We start from the raw sequence: 20,140 nt of genomic DNA, 5'->3' as shown, positions 1-20,140 counted from the left end.
TCACCTCAAGTGAAAACATAAGCATCCTAAGACAAACACATTGACAAGAATCACTCCTTATGTTTGCACCAAATATTGGCTTTTGCAAAGCCCAGTGTACCCATCTCTAACCTTTGCTTTCAAGGAGAATGACTCAGAGTCAGCATCAGGAAGAGAGCTTATCCAGGGAGGTAGAATGGAATAGTCGGGTAGGCTGGATTCTCCATTTAGCCTGCAGAATTACATATATTAATATGAATGGGATCGTGACCTGGGTAAAAAAGGACAGGCATGCACTGGATTTATAATTATAGATGCTTTATTATCTAAAGTCAAAAAGGAGGATACAAAAGCTGTTTTATTTATCAAGCAAGTGCTCTAAGACCTATTGAAAATTTTGGTCCTTTCTGCTAAGCTGTCAGATGTTCCAGGCAGTGGGCCGGATGACTGGGTTTCATGTCCTAGCTTAACATTTTCGGGGCTGCTGAATAATGTAGATCCTTTTTAGTGGAGTGACCTTCTCCAGGGCAGGTCTAGGTTTTTGATGTGCCATGTGCACTGTGGCTGGAAATTTATGGCTGAGCTAGAAGTGAGAGGGAAAGAAAATATAAGCATATTGGATTTTTGCAGTCATAAAATATTAATGTCGTAGAAGCAATGCAGGTGGTCAGGGAATTGTACAATTTGTTTACTTTGATAATATGACCCCTAGCCTGAACCCCTAGCCTGGACCTTGTATGTATTAACCTGGATTTTCCCTCACTAATTTTTTTCTCTAATATTTAAAATTATGAAATATTTGATATAGGTAAAAGAATATATAATGTTTTGAGGCAACATATTTAAAAAGTAGAAATGGTCACCTATGTTTGCATTAATCTTCTGCTATATTAGCAGTTATTCTGGCACTGGAATGCATACGTGTACTGCTATTTTCTACAAAGACTATTTTAACAGGCTTAAATAGGTTGAAATTAACCCATAATGAAACGTCTTAACAATAAGTAATTTCATAAGGAACTGATTAAGGGACTTTATGGAATTTTCATCAAGGACAGCTTTAGATAAAAAAGAATATTCAGTGCCACTGAGCACTTCAGAGGCAGTTTTCTCAGGAGGAGAGTTTGGACCCAGTGGCCTTTTGGGTTCACTCTTGCACTTGGTTTCCATGCTCATCAATGCAGTATTGAGCTATCCAAGGACACCTTTGCATCTGGCAAGGAAGAGATGCCTCAGCTCACTAGGAATTTAACTTATCATTATTGAACTTCGACACCCTTGTCCTTTTTTTTTCACAGAAGTTTTTAAAAATATATATATTTATTGAGATATCCATGTTATACAATGACTCACAATATCATCACATAGCTGTGTATACTTCACCACGATCACTTTTAGAACACTTGCATCATTCCAGAAAAAGAAATAAAGAGAAAAAAAAAATAACTCACACATCCTATACCCCTTGCCACTCCATCTCTTTGACCCACAGTATTTCAATCTACCCGGTTTTTACCCTTTATCTCCCCCTATTTATTTGTTTATTTTTTACCCTTTTTTGAAAACTCATCTGTCCATAACCTGGATAAAAGGAGCACCAGCCATTATGTTTTCACAATCACATGTCCCATTGTTAAAGCTATATAGTTATACAGTCTTCTTCAAGAACCAAGGCTACTGGAATACAGCTCAATAGTTTCAGGTACCTCCCTCCAGCCACTGTATACACCATAAACTAAAAAGGATAGCCATATACTGCATAAGAATAACTTCCAGGATAACCTCCCAACTCTGAAATCTCTCAGCCACTGAGACATTATTTAGATACCCTTGTCTTGATCCTCAAACTAAACGAAAGGGGAGACACCAAGCATTACATTGTTCCTGGTTTGTTTGGCTCTTCTAAGCCAGGGAAAACAGAGAGGCCCTATATCCTTTCTCAATGTCCTTGCCTGCACTCTAGGCACAGTACTCCTTTTCATGTGAAATTTGACACTCAAAAGTCGTTTCTTCTTGGTCTTAAAAACTAAACAAACCGGAAGGATATATACACTAAGGTGCTATCAATGGTTATCTTTGTGGAAAGAATTATGGGCAATTCTTAGTCTTTTTTCTTAACCTATGAGTATTTTTCTTCTTTTTTTTTTTCTTTTACAATGAGCAGGGAAGTACTATAATAATTAAGTCTAATAATAATTGTATAATAAATACATACTCTAATAAATAAGTGCTTTCTGGCATTCTAGCAGAATGGAAGAAGTGTAATTGAGGTTTGGTTGGAAATGTTGTTTTAGAGTCTAAACAAAGAGCTAGTGTCTTTCTTTTTGTTTTTTTATCAGGTGAACTATCATTAAGTGACATGACAAACATTTTGTAGTATGGTAAGGAGAAAGGTCTTGTGGGTTCCCCCCTCCCTCTTTTAACACTAGAACCAGAAGGAGAGTTAACTGCTTGAGTACTTTGCTTCCAGACTGTTTTTAATCTCAACCAAGACAGATGGATTATTTCAGGTTAGTTTTAAATCATGTTCAAGAGACTGCAAGTGGGAAGAATAATTCGGCAAGTTGTTTAAGGTCAAATGTAAGGTAAAGAGGGGTGAGAAAGAAAACAAACAAGTAACTTGGATATCACAAAAATCCGGGCAACTGGCCAAGGAGAGGTGAGGCAAGATGACAAGTTGAGACTGGAAGGGAGAAAGTCACTTGTTGACTGTTGTTACTAAAGCATAAGAGAGGTGATGGGTGGAGGTGGGAAAGAAAAGGCAAGTGTGGTAGAACACACTTACTACTTAATTAAGCACTAATTCTTTATTGTTAATCCCCAGGTTGATCTCCACAACTTTTCAGGATTACATTTAACTAAAACTTTTATTTATTTATTTATTTTTGCATAGGTAGGCACCAGGCCTGGTGGGAGAGAACTCTGCCTGATGAGCTACTGTGCCCCCCCCCCCCTTATCTAAAGCTTTTAATCAAGGCGTTAAAAGTGGCATTCAACTGTTTCTCAGAAGAGGAATATCATAGGTTAGCATGCCTGGGGGGATGCAGTGAGCTCCTGGGGCCTCTGGGCCATCTGTGAACACCTGGGAAAGTCTGGAGAAAAAAGGCGAAAATCAACAGGTTTGAGAAGTAAAAATAACCCTGGTGATGATAATAGTTGCAGAGACACCGCCCATAATTATTAAGCTACAAGTGTACAGATTTTTGGGGGGTCAGTGGCAGGTTTATATAGAACCCTTGAAAATAAGATGTTCTCTTTCTTGTTCTCAAATCTTCTACCATCCTCAGTCCCGAACAATAGTCTCCCATTAGAACTGATGACATTGTAAATAAGATGGCCAACCCTTAAAACCCCGAGTCTTTGCTATAGGTTTTATGTCAGTGACAATTGGAAGATTTTATTTTTCCAGTCTCAACTAGAAATAAGTAGGAATAGCTTTCCAGAGTACAATTTACAACCAGCTGTGCTTTTGTCTGGCATCTAACTTTGCGGGAGCTCTGCATTTTTCATCATTAGTCTCTGTAAAAGGATAGGGTTTGTGGAATGAAAAGCATTTTTTTGTCTGATTCATTAGGGTAAGAGAATCTGAGTTAAGATAAGAGTGCAAGTTAAAAGGTGGATGGGTAACCCCACAAGAGAAAGAATTCAAGGCCAGATTATGTATAAGGTTCTGCCTGTTGGAGCTTCAACCCAGAGACAACATATTGAACTTGAAAAGCAGATCAGGAGAAGCTCCCACATTAGAATTTGCCTTCACCTTGGGAAGCCATGACCTCAAGAACCTCTATTTTTAATTTCAGAGAAAAAGCAAAAGAAGTGTGATAAAGGTTTTTAAGACTGGGAAGAAATTCTAGATGCAAGAAAAATCAGCAGCAGGTTTTGTTTTAAAGCCTTGGAGTTGGTAGTGTAGGCAGACTGGCAGCTCTTCCATTCATCTTTCCAGGGTGTTAACTTCCAACTCAAATGTTGACACTTAAATTCCACACCCTGTTGATCAAAGTGCTTAAAACAAAACATTCAGCCAGAGTCAATGAAATTCAAGGATCTTCCTACGGTGATGTTCATCTATAGAACAGGAGAAACCTTTCTAAATTTGCAGATGCCTTTGATAGCTCTCTCCCCCTGGATCCCATTTCATACTCAACTCCCAGACATTGGTGGCAAACTTCAGGCAACTTGAAAAGTGGCCCCAATGTTAACTAGGCTTAAACCCTCTCTCCCCCTCCACACCATAACCCAACCTGCTACTAATGTTTTTTATTTTTTTTTTACCATGTGATCATTCCATTCTTGTTATATAATCAAACTCACAATATTATCTCATAGTAGTATACTCATCATCGTGATAATTTCTTAGAACATTTGCATCTCAATTCAGAAAAAGAAATAAAAAGAAAACAGAAAAAAATTCATACATACCATACCCCTTACCCCCTCCCTTTCATGGATCAATTTGTACTAATGTTTTAACTGGATATTTTCATCTTCTAAGAACCTTCATGACTATTGCCAAATTTAACTTCCATGGCTGTCCACAGAATTAACACACACGGCAATATATTCTCTCTCACTCCCTGTCTTTAAATAATTAAGTAAATGAACAACCATTAATCTCAGAGGAGTTAAGTGACTTTTAAATGGTCAAACACTCCTAAGTAGACCAGGTCCCCCAGATTTTTAGCCTACAGAGCTTTTGGGGTTATGTAATCCCTTTTCAGCAGCAACATCCCATTGTGTAATCTACAACTGGGCAGCCTGAATTCTCTCACCTTTTGAGCTGGAAGCGGTGAGGCAGAGGTAGGGAGGGAGGGAGAAATGGTGGGGGAGAGGTCAGTGGGAGAGGAAATTTTAGGCTGCTTCCTACTCAGGTTTGTTCAGTTTCAACCCTGTGGGTCTTGTTTATCAATCTCCCATATCCTAAAGCCTGGGCTGGTGTGGTAGATTGAATTATGTACCCCAACCAAGGACATATTCTTACTTTGTATCTGCATTCCTGTGGGTGTGAACCAATTTATAAATAAGGCCCCTTTGAAGATGCACGACCAGTCAAAGTGTGGACTTCTTTATGAAGAGGATCATCTAACACCCTCTTTAGGCACGGCCAGTCTGAATCTGGGTGGCCTTAATCCATTTTATTGGAGGCCTTATAAAGAGAACGCCACAGGAAGAAGCCAGAATTCAGTAGAAACTGGAAGAGCAGACACAAATGGACGTTGTCATGGGATGGGAGGTAGAGATAGAAGCCAAGGAACCCAAGAATTGTGGCAAATAGTGCCTGAATGCTGCAGACTTTGGGGAGTAGGGATGGCCTTGATTTTGGACTTCCAGCCTCTGAAATTGTGAGACAATAAAGTCCTGTTGGTTAAACCAACTAGTGTGTGGTATTTGTCTCAGCAGCCCTTGCAAATTAAGACAGCTGGCTTTAAAGTAGGGTATCCAGAGATACATAGTGTAATGGATAGACATTTCCTGCCATGATTCAATTCTATGGCTAGGGGTTCCACTATCAACAAAGGCATGGATGAGTGCTAATAAATGCAGAGCATATGCTCCTCGATTCTGCTACTGTATTTCTTCTGACCAACTATATATTGTTAGTGATAAAGTATATTGTGGGGAGAATCATAATGCAGAACTGATGAAAATGTATCAGCAAATGCCACTATCTCTATATCTTTTATGTATCTTTTTGTTTTGTTATGTTTTGGCATGCGGCTGTATAGTTTACACAATGGAAATGACCCTGGGTCTCCCGCATGGCAGGTGAGAATGCTGCCTGCTGAGCCACCATGGCCCATCTTACAGCATTTAATTAAAAAAAATTAAGCTCTAATTTACATACAGCAAAATTCACCCTCTTTAGACTGCACTTCTGTGAGTTTTGACAAATGCATATGGTCTTGTAACTGTCAACACACTCAAGATATAGAACCATCCCCCCCCAAAATATTCCTTCCTGCTACTTTGTGGACAACCCTTCCTCCCTACTACAGCCTCTGCAACCGCTGATCTCAGCACATCTATTTTTAAAAAATAATCTGTCACCTGTCATCCCAGATAAACCTTTATTATTAAATCCTAGCACATATCAGGTTAAAGTACAGATTTGGGGGATTTTTTGCATCCATAGAGAAATATGCGAATCCCAACAACTGACTTATGTTCACCTTGGAACTTATTTTTGCTGGCCCCTTCTTCTTTGCGTGGGATTCCAAGTGGTGTCCTGTGGGGAACAGCAGTTGCTCACACTTCCTGAGGATAGCTGTGCCTGGCTCTGTGCTAAGTACTTTGTATATATTATATAACCATATATATATATAAATTACAATTTTATTCTCCTAACATCTCTCTGAAGTAGATACTGTCATAATTCTCATTTTATAGGTGAGGAAACAGAGGCACAGGTAAGAGAAGAAACCCCCCCAAGGACACACAGCGAGTGAGTGGCAGAGCTGGGAGGGAGCCCAGCAGTGTGAGTCTGAAGTCTGCTCTCCAAACTGGGCTCTGCGCAGTTTTAGCCACAAGCCTACTGTCATTTGAAGTGTGCTTCAAAATTCAAATTGTTGAGCTGGGCTTTAAAGGTTGTTTCTTTCTTTGTTGTTCTGTTTTTAAAAATAGGTATTGTTACTATTTAAAAAATTGTAACGGTGCACCATCTCAATGGTCTCTTACAGTTTCCAGGTGCAATTTATTATTATTATTACTATTGTTGCTGCTATTTTGGGGAGAGATTGTTCTTTTTATCTTTGAAACTAACGAGAACTATCTCTAATGGAAAGGGAAAGCATCCCTCCACGTCCTAGACATATCCACATAAGTACGTAAAAAGACAATACAGACCCTGGCATGGTACCTAATATGCAACATGCCCTTTATCAGCCACTCTTTTTAAACATTTTATTTTGAGTTAATATATACCCTAGGGGAAAATTTCTATTCTATCCAGGTCTACTTGGAACTGTGGGCAGTCCTGAGGAAGGGGGCTTAGTGGGTAGGTGCAGGAAAATGTGAGATGGAGGTGCGGGTAACTTGTGTTGCCCTGGCATCCAATAATGCCCTTTTTTTGAAGCTAGGAAGGCACAGAGTACTTAGGACTTCTCCCAGATTTACTTGGGTGGGAGAACCTAGTCCTCTACATTAGAAGCCTCTGAAGCTGGAGGTTTTAAGAGGCTTCTCTGCCTTTAACAAGGTGGCCTCTGGGTTTTTCCTTTCACTGCCGTCCAACCAATGATACCACCTAAGAGACAGCAGACAGGCTGCTCTGGATCTGAACTCCAGGTGTGTGAACTTGTTACACCGCACAGCAGCCCATGCGGTCCGTGCGATGCCTCCTCTCTATCCTAGAAAGGAGTGCTCCCATGCACAGGATGAAGAACTGGCTCCAGATCAGACAGATGTAAGTGGTGGAGCTGCTGCCAGATGTGGGCCCCAGAAGACCCAGCCTGTAGCTGCTGCCCTGATGTTTTTCTAGGGCTGACCTGATGGTCCTCAGGCCCCTGGTCTAGGCAGGTGCAGTGAGTCTTGCTTCTACATCCCTTCAGTAAATGTGGGAGCTGGTTCCCAGAGAGTATATCTGCCTCCTAGAAGTGGAATAAGGTCCCTTACTCAGCTCACCTACAAAATTTAAAAAGAAACCACTGAATTCAAAACCAAAGTACTGACTATTGGTGAGAGTTTTCTGAGTTACTTGTGCTACATAGAGAAATTCAAGATATAAAAATAGCGATGGTCAACCACCTTTATAACATACACAAAATCCAGTTTCTCTTAGCCCTAAACCATGCACTTCTCCACCACTTACCCTCCCCTCAAGTCAAATATCTCCTTTAAGGAGTGCTGTGGTGGTGGGGAAGGTCCAAAATGGCTGAATTTCCAATGCACAGGCTGCCTGCTATCAAAACATGCCAATAGTCTTCAAAGTATTTGGGGTGGGCAAAGCCAGGTCCTGAAATTCTGCTTCATGCGTCTCACTTTATTTCCTATCTTATATTTGAAATGATTTATTCAATGGATGCTTTAAGAATTTGGGAGGAACAGTTTCTCTAGCCAAAAACGCTTTGTGTTCCTCTGACTGAGAAACAGATTCTTTCGCAGGTACATCGAACCTCTGGGTTGGAAAAAAAATCTCAGTGTTGGCTGCTCATTGGCCCTTGCAGCCTGAGGTGCTGGGGAAGCACTGACTTGGAGCATTCCGTGCGTCCGTCCGGGCGCGTCTGCCTCACCCGCAGCTCACCTTCTCCAGCGCGTCATTCGGAGCATCCAGCGTCTGCATCTTGGCAATACTCGCAATGGCGCTGCGAAGATGAAAAGAGATTCCCGTAGGACTTTAAAATGTACCCGTCGGAAGGCTAAACGGTTTTTACGGCGGGCTGCTGCTGGGCTTATAGGATTTTGCTCTGCTTGGCACGTAACATCGGGAAGACAACAAATCCTGCCTCCGAGTGTGCAGGTGCTACCATCAGCTTTGTAGGCCAAGCTGTTATTATTTTAAAACGTCTCATCAAAGAATAGCTTGCATGCAGAGAAGTACAGGTATGGTAAGAACAAAGCTTGGTGAATAGTCACAAACCGAACCCACTAGTGAAAGCAAGGCACAGGTTAGGAGCACAGTCGGCGTCCCTGAGTCCCTCTGCATTCCCACCACCCCTGAGGATACCCTCCCTCCACCTTAGCTTATGATTAACGAACATATTCATTAGTTTTGACTGTTTTTGTACTTCATATAATGAGTCACACCATGGACTTTTTGGCATCTGGTTTCTTTCTCTCAGGCCCAGTTATTCTGTAGGAGAGTTTTGGAGTTGAGGCTGCAGTACAATTTCTTGGAAGAAAAAGTATTCCTTTTTTTCTTGATGGTTTATAGAAGTTACTAGGAAATGGATGTAGATTGATGATGCTTAGAAATGTATTTTCTATGAAATATTGTAAAAAAGTGTTCCCCAAGAAAGTGTAATGAGAGGTGTCTGCTCATGAAATGAGGTACTCTTATCCCATGCCAGCACCCTGTGGAAGATAGAAGGGGCAGTGATGAATTTACACTGCCTGGGCTTCTTCCAAAGCCCTCAGAGGGGTCTTAGTCATTTCATATTTGTAATTTTGTATTATTTTTCTTTAAAATGGACCCCAAATTGCATAAGCATCAGGCCCCACCTCAGTTGTACTTGCCCTTGGTAAGAAGAGAAGGAGAAGAGCTATTTTTTGCTGTTTAACTCTGTAGTAGTCCACTGCCCATTTTTTAAATGATTATTAGAAAACAGTGGAGGAATTTAAAAGGGTTCCACTCACCACTTTCATACCTTCTAGTCATCTCCTCTTCCCACATTGTTCAGCTGATATTAGAAGTAATAGTAAGCCCTCGTTTTTATGAGGCTCAGAGTAATGAAAGACTTGTCCTCCAGCTGCAACCTAGAAATCATGTCTAAGCCATGACTCTTTTAATTCCTGAGCCCCTGGCCCAGGCATAGTAATTGGTGTCACAATAAACGGGGCTCACGTTTGAATCAGGTTTTGAAAATAGAGTAGATTTAAGAAATTAACCAGCTTCCAAATTAACAGCAGTCTGGCATCCTTTACCGAGTGTATTCTCTATTCTAGAAACTATGCCAGGTGCTGCTCACACATGGGTGATATGCAACCCCCTGACTGCCCCCACTCTTGAGGATTACAGATTAGCTTTCATTGAGTGATGTGTATTTTCTGATGTCAGAAGAAATAAATGGTTTACTGCTAAAGGGGTAAATTAGTATATCATTTTAACGTGAAGGGGGAAAGGCTTCAAGAACTTTTCTTCCCAAATTAAAAAAAAATTATATGAACGAGCACAAGAAATTGCACAGCAATGGGCTATTTCGCTCAGCGTTCTCTTTCTGAGACTGAAGCCGCTACCTCTTTGAACTCTTCCTTGGGTATCCTCTAATCCATTTGTGTTGAATCACTCATCGACTACTGTCTGGAAACCGTTGTGAAATTTGTAAGTCTCTGAAACGGCCCTCATTATGTTACTAAGAGAAGCCAGTTTCGTAGGGTTCTTTCTCTTTGAAAGCACTCATTTCCCTTAAGCAGGGCTGCGAGCGGCGGGAACTGGTGCATGCATCCAGGTCTCGGCTCAGCTCAGGCTGCCGCGCGGCGCGGGCAAGGTTAGGCGAAGGCGGGCGCCCCCAGCCTCAGCCTCAGCGTGCACACGCCGCCCAGCTCTGCCAGATATAGGCCATTAGTTTCGAAATAATTGAGTGGTGAATTTAAGACAAACCAAAAAGAGGCATTTATTTTTAATTCAGGAGATTTGCCTCAGCAGAAAGCACATTATGAAAACAGGGCAAACCCAGGGATGATATTTTAAAGGCCGATCTGAAAACAGGATGAAGGGACGTGCGCCAGGTTTGGATATATTTAGAACCGTGTATTCTAAAGTGAGGCCGCTGGGCTGGCGGCAGAGGAACAGGAGAGGTGCGGGCGGTAAAGGGAACCCAGGTGGTTATAGCCATCTTTCACCCGAGTGAGTGGCTCTTCGCCACCATCAGGTCCATTATCCCCACCCCGCCCCACCGTCTCCAGCCCTGGTTAGCAAATATTTGGGGGACATGGTTTGTCCTACATAAAGGCCTTCAAAATCTGGAAGCAGATTCACTCAGAATTCCTTAAGGTGATGAAGAAGAAATTAAGCAGCTTCCTACCTTGTTTTTTCTAGTCCTGTTTTTTTGGTATGTTTCTCCATGACTCCAAGTTCTTGTTTTTTTGAAATTCGCATTCCTCCAGCTTTTACTGCAAGCAAACAAGTGTCAGCAGAGGAGAGCCATGTTAAAACATCAAAGAAGTCTTGCTTTTCTATTCAAGGTTTGAATTTAGATTTGAAAGAATTTTAGAGCTTTTTTTAAAAGGTTGCTTGTGAACTTGAATCTAAAACAGCACATAAAACAGATTTTAAAAAAAAGCAAAAAATATATTTTTAGGGGCGATGGGGCAAACAAGGGTAGGCAGAAACAAGGGTAGACTGCTTGTTTATGCTTTCCAGTTTACCTGGATGGGGATACTGAACCTAAAAAAGGGGGCGATTACATCTTAGATAGGTGGAGAATAACAGACTCCCTTAGGCATTTTACTGAGAAACGTTTTTTTCATGCTATCAAACCAATTACATTGTACATGATAGCAACAGACAATTACAATGTGACCCTCCTGTTTTCCCACGACATTAAATATATGCATCGTTTGCATTTTTTTTTTTTCAACCAAAGCTTTCAAAAGTCAGATTCTAAGAAATGAGCTTTCTAAGAAAGTCAGGGTATGCAGTGATAACAGGCATTTATTTCAGCAGAGATACTTTGGATCCCACTGCATATCCACCTTCCATTCCAGACCTCAAACCCCTAATGTTGGCCAGCTCACATGTTCTAATGTGTGATTAAACTGCATTAATAATCCTGCCATTCAAGAGATCAATTAGTGTTAATTAGGCCTCAGATGACCTACAGCAATTCAAGTGTTTAACTATGTCAGATGAAATCAACTTTTGAAAAGAAACAACCCATTTCAGATTGCGAGTCAAAGCAAATACTTTTTGCCTGTTCCCAGGAAATTTGCACATCTAAAATCTGACAAGCTCAAATGAAAAAAAAGATAAATGGGAACTGATTTGTTTGAACCTGTTAATTCTTTTTGTGGCTATGTCAGATTGGCAATTTTCTAAAACTAACTCTGATAAAATGAAAAATAAGGAAAACCTATGCTGTTTCTCAATGCTCTTGTCACTGTTTTTCAAAAAGTATTATTTATTTTATTTTTGGTTATGCAATACATGCATAGCACACACAATTAAATGGCACAAAGAGACCTACAGTCTTCCTCCTACCTTCACTTCCTAGTCTCCCAGTTCATTTTCCTGCATATTGCCAATGTTACAGATTCCCTATGTCTTCACCCACAGGTAGTCTATACATATACCATATATTATTTTTTTACAATAGTAGCATAAGACATACATTGTTCTGTACTGTTTGCTTATTTTTTTTCACTTGACCATATATTTTGAAGAGAGTTCCATATCTATACATACATATATATATAAATGTATTTTTAACATCTGCTTTAAAATTTCATTGTATGGGGCGGGCCGCGGTGGCTCAGCGGGCAAAGTGCTTGCCTGCTATGCCGGAGGACCTCGGTTCGATTCCCGGCCCCAGCCCATGTAACAAAAACGGAGAAACAGAATACAATAAAAACCAGAAAATGTTTAAAGATGTTTCCCTTTCTTCCTTCTATCCTTCCTTCCTTCTCTCTGTCTTTCCTTTAAAAAAAAAAAAAAAAAAATTTCATTGTATGAACATTTGTATTTGTTATGTTGGCCATCGCAGATGTTTCTAATCCATTGCTATCACAAACAATGCTGCAACGAATATCCTTTTATATACATAATTTTGCTCACGTGCATGTATATTAGTGGGAGAAATTCCTAGAAGTGGTCTTGTTTGTTCTTAAGAGCGTGTGCATTAGAAATTTTGCTAAATTTTGCCAAACTGCTAGTCCATAGACCTTGCTCCCAGTTACAATCCCACCAGTGACTGTGACAGCGATTGTTTCCCCACCTCTGGAAACAATAAGCTTTTGGGTTTGCCAACCAATAAGTAAAAACAGTGGTCTCTGGGCAGGCCACGGTGGCTCAGTGGCAGAGTTCTTGCCTGCCATGCTATAGACCCAGGTTCGATTCCCGGTACCTGCCCATGCAAAAAACAAACAAACAAACAAAAACAATGGTCTCTGGTTTTAAATTGCATTTCTCTTGTTTTGTGAATGGTTGAGCCTATTTATGCATGTTTTAGAAGTGATTTACTTTTTCTTTTCTATAAACAGTTCAAATCCTTTGTCCATTTTTTTCCTATTAGGTAGCTAGTCTTTTTCTTATCCTTTTCTCTTGATTCAGAGGTGCTCTTTGTGATATGTGTTGTAAATATAAAATATTTTACTAATTAGTGCTTTTTGACTTTGTGGATGCAAAAAATTGCAGTTTTTATGTAAACTTATCAATCTTCTATGACTTCTGGGTTTTGTATCACTAAGGAATTCAACACTCTGATCTTTTATAAACTTCTGTTACTATTTCATTGGCCTAAAAAATTACAGATACATGTTGAATTTCATCAAATGCCTTTTTACCCTTCATGGATATGATCAGATGATTTTCCTTGGACTTATTACTGTTGTTGATTATAGTAACAGATGTCTTATTGTTGAACCATCTTACGTTCATGGAACAAATCTCACTTGGTCATTTTAAATTATCAAATTTTTCTTCTACTGATTATAAAAGATTCTGGATGGAATTTTATAATGTTAAATTTAGTCTAGGAAAAAAATGTTATCCCCATACATTACCTATTTTATTTAAAAAAATTAAAAAAATATTTCTATTGAGATATCTTCATGTACCATACAGTCCATCCCAAGTACACAATCAATGGTTCACAATATCATCACATAGTTGTGCATTCATCACCTTGACATGACCTACTTTATATATATATATATATATATATATATATATATATATATATATATTTTTTTTTTTTTTTTCTTTTGCATGGGCAGGCACCAGGAAACAAACCCGGGTCTACGGCATGGCAGGCGAGAACTCTGCCTGCTGAGCCACCATCACACCGCCCGACAAGATCTACTTTAAATTCTTCATATATGTATATGCATATATATATATACATAAACATACAAGATAAAAAAACATATATATAAGAAAAAATGAGAAACATAAGAAAAAAAGGCATACTAAGGGATTAGTGACACTAATTAGTAGAAATGAAATTATGTGGAAACATCTTTGAACAGCCATGGAATACAGAGGTGAAATAAACCAAAGAATGGGCTTTTTCTGGAAGAATGTTTGAGGAGATACATGTGCCTCCGTGTGAGGAGTGATGCTTATCAACAGCATTGCCATCTATTCTATAAAGAGGAATCAAATGGGACATCTGGGGCTTGAACCTCCAGTACCCTTACCCAAAGTATTTCTCCATTCTTATGACCTTTTATTTATTTATTTTTCCGTGGTCAGGCACCGGAAATTGAATCTGGGTCTCTGGCACGGCAGGCAAGAATTCTGCCTGCTGAGCCACTGTTGTACTGAACAAAGACTCCTGATTTTTAACAATTGTAATGAACAACATCTAGAACTCATTTTTCTTTTCTTTTTTGGCATGGGCAGGCACTGGGAATCGAACCTAGGTCTCCGGCAGGGCAGGTGAGAATTCTGCCACTAAGCCACCGTCGCACCGCCCTCTTATGCTTTTACAATATCTTGTGCTGTAATTCTTTTCTTATCAGTGTTCCATTTGTTTTCCCTGATGCTGTTGTTTCTAAACATTTTCTTCCACCTGGACTGATTATCGTCTCCAACTATAGAAGCAAAATTGTTATAGTGAAAATAAGCAATAATTAAAGATGACCTTTAGAATGCTGAATTCTGTGCCCTCCATCTGGAAGAGGAGGGTGGCCAGATGAAGAAAGGAGCCAGGTCACATGAGGGTATCTGGAAAGATCACTCCCAAAGAAACAAAGTCTCAAAAGGACTGAGGTCGGCCCTCTCCTGAGATGGGAGGGTTTGTCTTCTGGGAGAAGGAGCAGCTTCCTGGCGAGGGTCAGACCCACCTAAGCGCTGCAAGATACTTATAGCCCCCTGCGGCTCAGTTCCTCATCCTCAGAAGGGGATAAGAATGATTGCTCAGGGCTGCTGTAGAGATTAGAGGTGATTTAAGCATCTGGCACATGGTAGGTACTTAATCATTAGTATCTATTTTTATTTATTTATTTCATCATGTGCAGAGGGGAAAATGAAGACCAATGGATGGAAGTTCCAGGAAGGGAGAGTCTGGCTAATATATAATGTGTTCTTCAAAGTGAAATGGATATAATAGTGAGTCCTCTGTCTCTCGAGGTTTTCAAGCAGTGGAAAGAAGCTTTCCTGCCATGAACACCTTAGGAGAATTCTTGGGAATTCAATGGAAGTTGAACTAGATAATTTTTATTATGAAACTGTTCCTCGTGATTCTAACTCCTCCTGCCTGCCTCCAAAAGAAAATCTATCACTTTCCTTCTTTTAGAAGGAACATAGGGTACTGAAGAGACAAGAACTGCCAAAAGAAATAAAGAAGAAATGCAAATGTGTGAGTTCTTCGTACTTAAGAACAATAAAACAGAGACTTTGGGATGGGGGGGAATAAAAGCTCCCTCCACCCCCGAAGGTTCTTAATTCCATCCAGCAGTCTTTGAACCACAGTCTTCTCTGTTATAGGGGTTTGGACTCAGACTCAGTGATTTTGGCGGCATCAGCATAACTGCACCTTGATTTCAGAACACCTTTCTTGTATCTACTTTGTTCAGGTGGGTGATCTCACTTCAACAGTCACATATGGTAGAAAGAAGCAGAAGACAGCATCCTCATACTATGGACGGATGCAGTGAGGAGACATAGATTGAGGCTCTCACTTTATGAGGTGAAAGAACACAATGGAGAGTTTGTGGGAGGGATAAGAATTTAAAGATCTGCTGGGAACACTGGTCTTCTGAGATCCAGGCAAACCTCTGCATCTGAGAAGCCTTTGTAACCAAATGCCATCGGGTTTTGCCCATTTTATATACACCAGATAGGTCTGAATTATTGAATCCTTCGAGGTCTCACTCTATCCAAATCACCCATTTAAATTTATAATCATGTACATAACTTCATCTTGGGGACTGTATTGCCTTTTTTTAAAATTGCCTTTTGAACCTTTATAGAAATTATCAACTGGATGTGTGCAAATTAAAATATGACGATTTAACATTTTAGGTTGCCTTTGAGAACAAATACTTAAGACCTAAGATCCTTTCAATAAGCAAAATGAGCTAGAGACAGAAAATGTAAGAGAGATGCTCTTTTGGACAGTTTCATCAGAAAACTTCAATTTATGTGGGGAAAAATGAAGCTTTGCTATCCTATCCCCAAACAAGAGTTTCACTCTTATGACTGCTTTTGCAATTTATAACTTTTCAAAATTAGAACTTTTAGTTTAGAATTCTAAACTAATTTTCCATTTAAGAGTTTGCAGAAATTTTACATAATATTGGATAGAGAGTAGTCCAGAAAAAGAAAGACAAATCAGAAAAATTCAGCTTTTTTCCTTCACTAGACACTAGAGAATGTATGTAGAAAAGCTGAACAACCCAAAGGTTTATGCAAACTCTGCCTGTGATTTAGAATTTCTATTTGAAGATTTTAATTTAAAGGTTGGGTGTTTGCAAGTGGCTTACTTTGTGCTGCTGTTTGATTTTTCAGCTAACTTTAAGCTACCAACCAAGACTCAAAAGACCCTCATCAGGAAAAGGATGCAGAGCAGAGAGCTAGCGCTGATTGAAGAGGGCTTTGTAGTGAGGCCAACTTTATTTTCAAATTCCAGGTCTGCTGTCTAGTAGCTGTGTGGCTTTGGGCAAGTGCCTAACCTTGCTGAGTTTCATTCTGCCCCTCTGTGAAGCAAGGAAGATCGCTTCTACATTGCCCGCTGTTGTGCTTTCTAGAAGGCTCTGAGCACTGCCAGGTGCACTGCTCGTGCTCAGCAAACACAGCTGTGATCAGCCCCTCCTGTGATGTTTGGAGTGTGGGTCTTACCACCTCCCTCTTCAAACTTCACAGCTCTGCCTTCTCCCTCACCCAGCCCAGTCGACTCAGCAGAATGGAGTGAGAGAATCAAGTCTCTGGCAGTGTGTGTGTATTTGTGTGTGTGTGTGTGTGTGTGTGTGCATGTGTTTCATGGTATTGGCCTTTCTGCAGCTATGGTCTTCTCCCATTTTCTGCATTAATTTCACACTTGGGGTGGGATAGAATCCCCTCCCCCAAACTTCCCTCTTTCTTTAATGAGGCAGAAAACTGATTGTCTCTAGGGGTTCGGTTGTGACCCCTCAGATGGGTCTGATTCATTTGACTTAAACTAAATTAAAATGCAGGAGATATAGAAAACCCCATCAACCATTGCTCTTTTTTTCTATTTCCTCATGTACTTGGCTTCCCAAGTACACACATTCCCCTTCTCACACATTCCTGGAGCTGCAGTTGTTCCTGTAACGTGATTCTTAAAAAGCTTTGAGAGCGAGGCAAATTAAAAAATGCAGAAAATGCAAAGCTGTGCTCACCCGAGCCCAGGTCTCCTCATGTTTAATATAGCCTTGTATCAAAGCACAAATTTATAACCGGGCTAACAGAGGTGCAATATATTATATTAATATGCATGAAGAAAAAAAATGCTAAGCGCTCCACACGTGGGTTAGGGAAGGGCTACAGCTGGCTGACATTGCGGTGGTTTCATTTTTAACTGTGATGGGGCAGGCATGAGTAGGTTTTCGTTGCACCTTTCTGTGTGTTCTGGCTACTATAGTAATGTCTAATGCAGCCTTGAACATCAGGATGTCTTGAAGTTGGGGAGGATAATTTTTTCTGGCAGGAAAGTGCTTTGCCAGGCTTGTGTTTTAACGGGCTTGACAGTCCTGTGCCGGGAACTTTACATAGGCCTTCCCTTTTAATCCTCACAACAACCTAGGAGATCTATGTCATTTATTAACCTCCATTTTAGAGATGAGAAAACAGAGGCCCAGAGATGAGGAATGAAAGCAGGGTTCGCACGCAGGTCTGCCCGATTCCAAAGTCCACATCAGACCCTCCCCACGGTATCGTGCCCGCTTCCCATTTCCAGGGCTCTGTCATTTGCCCCATAAATTCAGGTGAAGTTTTAATAGAATTTTGGCACACCTAATTATTTTTGTTCCATAAATAAAATTTTGCCCACACAGCAAACTGGTTCAGACTGAAAATATGTAGCAAGACATGCTGACGGATCAGGCTTCTTTGTTTCTGGGCTCTCAGTGGGGAGGTAAAAAGGCTGCCTTCATTTCCATTCTAATTATCTAAAACCTCTTATCTCTAGTGTCACAGTTCATGATAATTAATTGTCATGCCAGAGGCATCGTGACATGCTTGATGGAGTCACGGTGTGCTATGTACACAGAGTAATTAGCAGTCATTAGTGGTGGGAACAGAAAGTTCCCGGTGGTTTTATTCCAACTTTCATTTTGTTAAGTTTATCTCTGTATGATTTGTACATAAATGTTAATTTAGCTGATTTACTTGACTGTTTTCGGAAGGTTTGGGGTGGGTGTGGTGGAAGAGAAGGATGTTCTTTTTTCTTTCGTTTTTATCTGTCATAAGCTTCACTTCTGATAATTTGCATATAAAGTCCCTGACCTTTAGTTAGCATCATTATCTTTAAATGTAGATAATGTTAAATACTGCTAAGTCCAATCACAAATATGAAACCCAGTAGTATGCTAAGAAAGATCAGGGAATGGTGTCTAGAATGGGAAATTCAGAATTAGCAGTAAAAATTCTTACCCCTTTCAGCTAAACTGCCCATCTCAAAGCCACCTAACCTGTGTCAGGTTTTTATGCTCCATGAAAATTATACCCTTCATCACTCTCTGCAGCAAAGATGATTGAAATAACCTTGGGTTAGAGGTGCCAAAGAATTATACCAATACATACATTTTGCAAATAGAGAAGGCAAGAACAAAGTGGTCAAGGCTTCGGGATCTTTCTTAAGGAAAAAAGAAGGAAGACAGTCGAAAGGACATAAACCTGTCTAAAAATAGGCCTTCACGCCTCAGCCCGTCTATAGGAACATATGGTTAAGTACAATAAAATTAATTTCCATATTCCAGAGAGTTGATATAAATAGCATAAGTTTAAAGAAAGTGTTGATGAAAGCTTTACAAAACACCTTGAAAACTACTTTTTCCAGCCAGCCCCCTCCAGTTCTTGTATGGTTATCAAAAAAGTGCTTCTTGGCTTATTGACAGGAAAACTACATCATCGATAACACTGCCCAGTGCCAAAGCCTGAAGATGGAGAGAGAAATATAGGTGCTGCCCTTGGTGCACAGAATGGTTTTCCTGGATATGAAGTCAGATGGTGTACAGGCATCTTGGGGAAACTGAGTCTTAGAGCTGTAACTTCTAGGGAGGAAGGTTTCCATGGCAACAAATCATCTTCCAAGCGTGGATATGCAACTCATAACAGACAGCCTTACCGATCCCTTTCCACAGCACCAAATCTCTTTCATGCCCCATCTCTCTCCCAAAACAATTAGGCTTTTTAATTCAACTAGGGCCTGATGGATCCCTACGTGGTTTTAACACCAGCCTAGAAGGTTCAAAGACAGGAGGAAATCAGGTTGCATGAGATTAAATAATGGGTGGGTTGAGAACCTGTGCTCTGTGGGGCGCTCCTTTTGAAGGCAGTGGTTGAAGGAGGGGGAGCAGCAGCCGTCATGAGGCCCTGGCTGGCTGCAGGACAGGGGGCAGGTGGGCAGCCTACCTGCAGGAGGATGCCCCCCTTTCCGTGGGGAGAGCAGGATTTGCACTTCATTTGCCATAGCGGTGCCAGTGCTGATGCTGGAGGCAGAGTGCCAGCTGCGGCTCCCACTGCACCCTGCTTTATATGGGTCAGGGGTGGGGCCTTCTGAGGGCATTGCTGAGCAGCAACAGGGCTTGTCACCCAACTCTGTGGGAACCTGCATCTCTTTAGCAAATCTTCTCTTAGAAGAAAGCTTTCTTCTTCTCTTCATCTGGGACCACAAGGTAGATGTCTACAGGAGAGAAGGTATTCTTATTTTATTTCACAGGGCGAAGAGGAAATGATGGAGTTCAGTAGAATTCTTTTTCTCTCTAACTATTCATCCGTCAAATGTGACGGGCTTTGTGAGATACATTGGTACCACAAGGACAGGCAAGGCAGCATGTCTGCCTGCAGGACACCTACAGTCTTTTCTGCAGAGCAGTTACAAAACAAAGTTCTAGGCCTTTGTCCCAGTCTTTGCAATTATAAGCATTTATCCTGAAAAAATATTTGGAGATGTGCCTGGAGATGTCTACACGAGGCTGGTAATCATTTATTTCTTCTTCGTGTATTTTTTGTATTGCTTGGAATAAACACGAACATCCTACAATACAAGGTGAGAGTTAAATTGATATAGCCACATGAGAGAGTACAGTGTAGACAGCACAAATCATGCTTTCAAATTATATTTAATGATGTGAACATATTCACTATAAGATGCTCAGTAAAAAAGTAGGC

The 20,140-nt window shown here is 40.5% G+C and overlaps 1 protein-coding gene across 2 annotated transcripts; it reads right to left on the bottom strand.

Moving 5' to 3' along the window:
- Nucleotides 1–286: 286 nt before the first annotated feature.
- DAPL1 (death associated protein like 1) lies at nt 287–19,481 on the bottom strand. 2 transcript variants are annotated; one of them, XM_077151937.1, is made up of 4 exons: nt 19,382–19,481; nt 10,653–10,740; nt 8,213–8,273; nt 287–562 (listed from the first exon to the last, which is right to left on the bottom strand). In XM_077151937.1, exons 1-4 carry the CDS (start codon nt 19,437–19,439, stop codon nt 446–448), a joined length of 324 nt encoding a protein of 107 aa, XP_077008052.1. In that variant the 5' UTR covers nt 19,440–19,481; the 3' UTR covers nt 287–445. The 2 variants fall into 2 exon arrangements, with proteins under 2 accessions (XP_077008052.1, XP_077008056.1); XM_077151941.1 differs by having other exon boundaries at nt 449–562; nt 8,202–8,273.
- Nucleotides 19,482–20,140: the final 659 nt, after the last annotated feature.

The sequence above is a fragment of the Tamandua tetradactyla genome, chromosome 3 (genome assembly GCF_023851605.1).
Source record: "Tamandua tetradactyla isolate mTamTet1 chromosome 3, mTamTet1.pri, whole genome shotgun sequence".
Lineage (NCBI taxonomy): Eukaryota > Metazoa > Chordata > Mammalia > Pilosa > Myrmecophagidae > Tamandua > Tamandua tetradactyla.
The sequence above is the reverse complement of the archived record's forward strand: the minus strand, read 5'-3'. Positions and strand labels throughout refer to the sequence as shown.